This window comes from Orycteropus afer, unplaced genomic scaffold, assembly GCF_000298275.1.
Source record: "Orycteropus afer afer isolate SDZICR_OR568_19922 unplaced genomic scaffold, OryAfe1.0 scaffold00183, whole genome shotgun sequence".
Lineage (NCBI taxonomy): Eukaryota > Metazoa > Chordata > Mammalia > Tubulidentata > Orycteropodidae > Orycteropus > Orycteropus afer.
Genome location: NW_006921770.1, coordinates 1,045,156 through 1,052,178, shown reverse-complemented (window position 1 = coordinate 1,052,178; position 7,023 = coordinate 1,045,156). Strand labels below are relative to the sequence as shown.

At 42.0% G+C, this 7,023-nt stretch overlaps 1 protein-coding gene across 1 annotated transcript in view; it reads left to right on the top strand.

The window, feature by feature from the left end:
• The window catches only part of PLPP3 (phospholipid phosphatase 3), a 120,658-nt gene extending 118,730 nt beyond the window's left edge, over positions 1 to 1,928 (top strand). Inside the window, exon 6 of the mRNA XM_007947400.2 lies at positions 1,803 to 1,928. Within this exon, the coding sequence (XP_007945591.1) occupies positions 1,803 to 1,928 (126 nt within the window). The remainder of the gene's footprint in view (positions 1 to 1,802) is intronic.
• Positions 1,929 to 7,023: the final 5,095 nt, after the last annotated feature.

Genomic DNA, 7,023 nt, shown 5'->3' with positions numbered 1-7,023 from the left:
GTGGAGGGTCAACGAAAGGGGGAGGCCTTCAACGAGATGGATTGATACAGTGGCTGCGATGATGGAATCAAGTATAGCAGGGATTGTGGGGCTGGCGTGGGATCGGGCAGTGTTTCGTTCTGCTGTGCATGGGGTCGCTATGAGTTGGAAACTACTCGACGGCACTTAACAACAACAACTTGATTGTATGTTTATTTCAGGTTGCTGAAGTTGGTAAAAAGCTTCAGTTTCTTCATCTTTGGCTTCAGTGATTGGTACATAAATTTGATAATACTATTAACTGATCTTCCTTGTAGGCATATGGATATTACCCTATCACTGACAGCACTGTACAATTTAGGAGGCCAGAAGTCTGAGTTCAGAGTGCTGGCTCTAGGGGAAGGCGTTCTTTCTCGTTTCTCTTGTTCCTAGGAAGAGCACAGTGCAGGTACCTCTGTTCCTGCCTCCTCTTTCTTGGTGGTAGTAGGTCCCAACTGTCTGATCCCTTTCTCCTTTTGTCTTTTGTAAGATAAAAAGTGTTAGAGGCAGTACCCCAGGGGAAGATCCCCTTACATTGTATCAGGGCTATGATGGGACTAAGGATGACCAGGCCACCCTTAATCTTAATCCTTTTACACCTGATTGATTTATCATACCAAATCACATCATGGGCTATCATTGCATATCTCCCACATTATGTCATTACATAACTGCTACATTACACTGAGAATCATGGCTAGCCAAGTTGACACAAATTTTGAGGGGGCAAAATTCAATCCATGGCAATCAACTTTTTGCAGAAATAGAGGATTACCACATCAGATCCCAAAAATTGCATAACTGCCAAACCACTGAGAACTACAACCTAGCCCAGCCTAGTTGACACATAACCTTAATCATAACCGTTACCCTTGCCTTACACCTTTGCATTCACTGTTGCCTGATGTTTATCTTTAATGCATAAAATAGTTGGATAGTAGGTTTTTTACTATGGTCATAAATGCAAAATGTCAAATAATGTGACATTGATAAGTGAGGAGTAACTATTTATTTTGTCATCTAATACAAAGCATTTATTTTTCTTCAGTCACTCATGACCTTGAATCTTCCATCATAAATACATTGAGCAGAAAGTAAGCCTGAGGCATCCTTATACTTTTGCAAGTGGGAGTTCAATAAATGTTTCTCAATGATTTTAAGAAAGAGTCAGTGACGTCATATGCTCAGGAGGAGGAAGGACTGGGGAATGAGCGATAGGAGATTTTTTCATTGACCTTTCCCCTGGGTTAGTTGCTGACTCCCTCAGCAACCAGACATTGGCATTTTGACCTTCATCAAAATTGTTGGTATTGTTAAATTTTCAGGAAAAAGTGGCCACTATCTTTTCCTTATTCTAGCTCATGCTGATATGAGTTCATACTGGCTGATCTTTTTTGGTTACACCCTATGTTCCTTTGTGAGGAAAGGGCAAATAGCTTGGATAAATGACTGTGACAAATTATGACTTGTTTCCTTTGTTTAAGAACATATATTTCATTGCTGTTCATTTGCATTGAGGTTATGGAACAAGAGACTGACAACTGGGTTCTTCTGTGCTCTTATGCAACCTGGGCCATGTCACTACCCTTCTGAGGAACTCAGTTTCCCTATCTGTGCAATAAAAGTTGGACTATGTGATTGCACGGCTTTTCCCTGTTGAAAGATCTATGATTTGTAGACCCTTTTTCCTAAAGCCCATGCTTCTATGATGTTCCCTTTGCTTTTGCATGTCCCCAGTCCCCAGGTATCCATTATTGACCTGGATCTCTGATTTGTGCTTCTAGGTTTTCTTCGTGTCTGACCTCTTCAAGAGCAAGACGACCCTCTCCCTGCCTGCCCCTGCTATCAGGAAGGAAATCCTCTCACCTGTGGATATTATTGACAGGAACAATCACCACAACATGGTGTAGGTGTCACCCACCTCTTGAGCTGTTTTTGTAAAATGACTGCTGACAGCAATTTCTTGCTGCTCTCCAATCTCATCAGACAGTAGAATGTAGGGAAAAAAACTTTTTTGCCTGACTGATTTGAAAAAGAAAAAAGTGTCTTACTTTGTGGCCTTCCAAAATAGGTAGTGTTCACCTATGTGGAAACAACAGCAAACTAACACCAAGTGCCGGAATCCTGGATGTGCAATTGGTTTAAGTGTTCATGTTCTAGTGAACACGGGCTTGTTCTGGAACAAACACTAAAATGATTTGTGTAGAATCTGTTAGTCACCTTTGTGACCTGAGGAATCCCAGGCCTGTCACAAAAGCACAAATTGACATTGTAGCACACGATGCCATAAATAGCACTGAGTCAAGAAAATACCTATTGCAGGGGCTTCCCTCCTGCGTCTCTCTGCTCACCCCACTCTATTCTTTACTGTGACTTTGGTTCAAAAAGTTCATTTTGTTTTTTTTAGGTAAAAGGAAAGAGCAAGCTTGCTCAGTCACATGATCCCAAATCCAAATCCCCAGTCCTGAGGCCTTATCACTTCCCTGGCCCACAGGCCAGTAACCACAGTCCCTCACATTAGTGATTAGGAGACTCTTTGTGGATGAGTGAACTTCACAAATAGCACAATTTCAGAAGCTGTCGAGGGTGCACACCCTCCTTTGTCTTCTGTTGACGCTTCAGCCTGTGATGATGAAATGATCATTGCAGGATGCTGATGTTGTGTACCCCAATCACCAGGCACTTGCACACTCTTAGAAATGGTTAGATGTTGGTGACTGCCTTCTCCCTTGAAATCCTTGCTGTGTACCTATCGGGATTTCCTGTGAGGGTGGAGATGAGCAATGGTGTCGTCTGCCACTGGCTAAGAGGAAGCGGCCTTCCATACAAGAGATGGGGGAGTGCAGGGGGCAGAATGAAAAATGAACCAACCTTTTGGCTGCTCAAAGTCAGAAGGAGCCAGAGTAACAGACGACTCATACCTGCAAGGCTGCCCTTCAAGATAACGGAGCTGATGGGAGTCCTTGTAGGAGTTACTCTTGCTAAACTGTGTAAAGCACTATTGTCTTGGGGTTGATCTCTAGGGCAGTTCTTGGTAGGTTCTGCTGGGCAGAACATGTGGGTTAAATCTCCGTAGAGAGTTTTCCTCATCCTCTATCCCTAAGTCCTTTCAAGCAAGGTCTCACTCTAGGCAGTACACAGGAACTCCTGCTACTGAACCTTTGAGGAAAGGAGGAAGGAAGAAATGCTTCTAGATCTTGGATGCAAACCTTTCAAAGGGCTAAATGTAACCATATGCATCAACCACATGCACATCCGTCCTTTCATTTCAACTATAGCAAGCTATGATTTTTATATATAAATATTATATAAATAATGTATAAAACATTAAAAGTTAACTATGTAAAATATTATTTCTGAAACAATTTTAGCTATATCCACTATGATTATAAACTGTGTCTCGACCTGTGTTATTTACATTAGCTGCTTAAAAAAGCATTGAGTTAATTTTTTTTTAATATCAACTAAAATATCGTAGTTCTGTGGTAGACATTGTTTTACAATGAAAGAAATAACTGCAACTAGAGAAAACTGTATAAAAACATTAAATTGTCAGTATTTTTGTAAGGTTCCATTTTGTAAAGAGAATAATATTCAAAGACTTTTGTAGAATACAAAGTGAAAACTTGTATCTGCGAAACTATACTTGTATTAAATGTGCTTTTGAAATAAAAGCTCATAACACAACTAATTAAGAAATTGGAAGCCTGGAATGTTTGAAGGATATCTGTCTCAAGTATGTGAGTAGATGGAGCAGGAATCCCGGGCCTGGGCCCTTTGCATGGACTTATTTTACATCCTTTTCTTTCTTTTATGGTTATTTTATTTTATTATTTATTTGTTTATTTGGTTGTGTATATGTGTATGTGATGTCGAGTTGGACCCGACTCATAGCGACTCCTCCTTGGGTTTCGAAGGCAGTATCACTATGGAAGTAGATTGCCCCATCTTCCTTCCGAGGAGTGGCTGGTGGGTTTGAACTGCCAGCCTTCTGGTTAGCAGTCAGATGCCTTGGGCACTATGCTACCAGAGCTCCTTTTAACATAGGAGATGTTTGATATTCCCTTGCAGTGTAATTTCCCACCCACCTTCATCTTTTCCCTACCAGGTGATTCTCAGCATCTCAGCCATTTGTACCTCCTATCCTTTTAATTGGAAATTGCGAACATCCATAGTATAGACGGGAACTCTGGTGGTGTAGTGTCTAAGACATTTGACTGCTAACCAGAAAACTGGCGGTTCAAACCCACCAGTCACTCCTCGGAAAGAAGGTTGGGCAATCTGCTTCCATAGTGGTACCACCTGGAAACCCAAGGAGGGGTTGCTATGAGTCAAATCCACTCAACACCAGTGAGTTTGGCTTTTTTGGTTTATAGTATAGATAACGGACTACCTGGGTGGTGCAAATGACTCCACTGCTAACTAAAAGGTTGGAGGTTTAAGTTCACCTAGAAATACCTCTGAAGAGATCCTGGCAATTACCTCCGAAAAATCATCCATTGAAAATCATATGGAGCACAGTTCTACTGTGATATACACAACGTCACCATGAGTCAGAATTGACTCCATGGCAACCAGCTTTTTAGTTGATACTGATGTCTAAGCTGCCCTTTCATCTCTGAGAGTCGTTTGCAGAGTGAGCCTCTGGATCTGCTCTCCTCTCAGGCTCTTCTAAAGAACTTTTGTATTCTGAAGGGGGCTTTCATCAGGAGAAGTAGGAGCTGTGGTCTCCCCAGAGGCAGATAAGGAGCCCAAATGCTCCAGATAAGGTGTGCTTGGGGGCTGAGTAAGGGAGCCCCTAAGGCAGCTGATATCAAAGAAGGGAGGTTTCACTGCTGAGAATGACTTTTGGCTCCTGCTTCCCTTCTCTACAGGAGCTCTGGTGGCGCAGTACCTAAGGCATTTGACTGCTAACCAGAAGGCTGGCGGTTCAAACCCACTACCCACTCCTCACTCCTTGGAAGGAAGGTTGGGCAATCTACTTCTTTAGAGATACTGCTTTGGAAACCCAAGGAAGGGTCACTGTGACTTGGAAGAAAAGGGGAGGCTGGAAAACCACAGTTACTGAGCATCTGGGTGACAGGCATTTCTGTCCATCTGTCACTTGATCTTCACAGCAGTTTATATTTTTAGATAAAAAGGAGAACTAAGGAAGACAAAGATGAAACAATTTATCCAAGATCCCCAAACACTAAATTGCAGGAGTTTCTATAACATATTACCAGAAACTTAGGGTTGAAAGAAAACATTTATTATGTTACAGTTCTGAGTGTCAGAAGACAGAAAATTATCTCACCAGGCTAAAATCAAGGTGATGGCAAGGTTGCATTTCTTCTGGAAGTTCTTAGGAGAAGCAATCTTGATATTTCCAACTTCTAGAAGCTGCCATGTTCCTTGGCTTGTGGCCCTCTTGCTCAATCTTCAAAGCCAGCAGCACTGGGCTGAGTCCTCACTCTCCCCCTCTCTGGTTCCTCTCTGCTGCCCTCCTCTTGCACATTTAAGGACTGTTGTGATGACATTGAGCTCATCCAGATAGTCCAGGATAATCTCTCATTTTAAGGTCAGCTGATCCCATCTGCTGTCTTAGTTCTCCTTTGTCATTAAATACATTTAGAAATTCCAGGAATCAGGACATGGACATTTGCAGGGTAGGGATTGTTCTGCCTACCACAGTCTACTCTGGCACCTGAAGATTCACCTCTGTCTTTCGTGCTAAACACATTCAATCTATGGGATGTTAGAACATCCCTGAAAGTTTCAACACATTACAGCATCAACTCAAGATCCAAAATTTCATCTAAATCTTAGTGGCTCTAAAGTTCTAAATTTCATCATCTAACCTAAATCAGGTGTGGATGAGACTCTACAATCCATCCTGAGAAACAGATCCTCTGCATCTGTGAACCTGGGAAACTCAAGAAGCAAGTTATCTACTCCCAAAATACAATGGTGAGACAGACCTAGGATAACAGTGATACACATTCCCATTCATTAAAGGAGAAAATGGAAGGAAAAATGGAGTTACTGGTCCAAGCAATTTCAAAATCCAACTGGGCAAACTCCATCTGGGTTCAAAGTCTGGGAATGCCTCTGTGGCTTATGGCTTTTCCTACCCTCCAAGGTCAGCCTGTTAGGCAAGGCCCACTGCTGAACCAGGCAAGTTGTATTCTGATGGCCTCTCACCTACTCAGGGCCCTCTACTCAGTTAGCAGTTTCTCAGCATTTCTGGTAACTGGAGTTGTAACTTTGGGCCATAGAATACAGCTAGGTAGATTCCTTAGGGGCAGAGCCCAAACTTTCACTTCAAATCTGGGGTAATAAAAGTCCAGCAAGATAAAATAACTTGCTGAAAGGTCACAGCAAGTTAGCAAGGGAACTAGGGTGACCAGAACACAACTGTCCTGGTATCAGTCCCAGTCTTTCCGTTACACTTTCTTAGTAGTACTTGTCAGTTTATCACACTATGGTGGCTTGGATGCTATGATCCTGGCAGTTAAGCCACTCAAAAGTAGGATGTAGAACAATGTTTTTTGTGTAGTATGTTATGCCAGTTGAGCTTGATGGCCCCCAAGACCATAGTCCCAAGCCCATGGACCCAACAACTTATTCCCTCAGGATGGTTGGCTGTGGCTATGAAGTTACCATAATTTTACCCCCTATTAGCTCTATTATATGAACATTGTTGTAGTGCATACAAATAAATATCTTCTGCCAAATTTATATATGGTCATGAGTATATTCCCTTTTGCATAGACATACCTAATCACTCAGCCTGTCTACCTATGTGTTTACCCTTAGGTTGTTATTACTGATAACACAGAATTGTGTATGTAAAGGTGTTTATCTTTTATTGTCTGTACCTCTTGTACACCTCTCTGTGTCTTCCTTCCCTTTAAAATTATTGTATTGGCCACTTGCTTTTTAGTATATTGCCTTTCCTTTCACCCAAATCAAACTTATCTCTTACTATCTAGCAATTTTCCCTCCCCTCCCCTCCCATCCCTG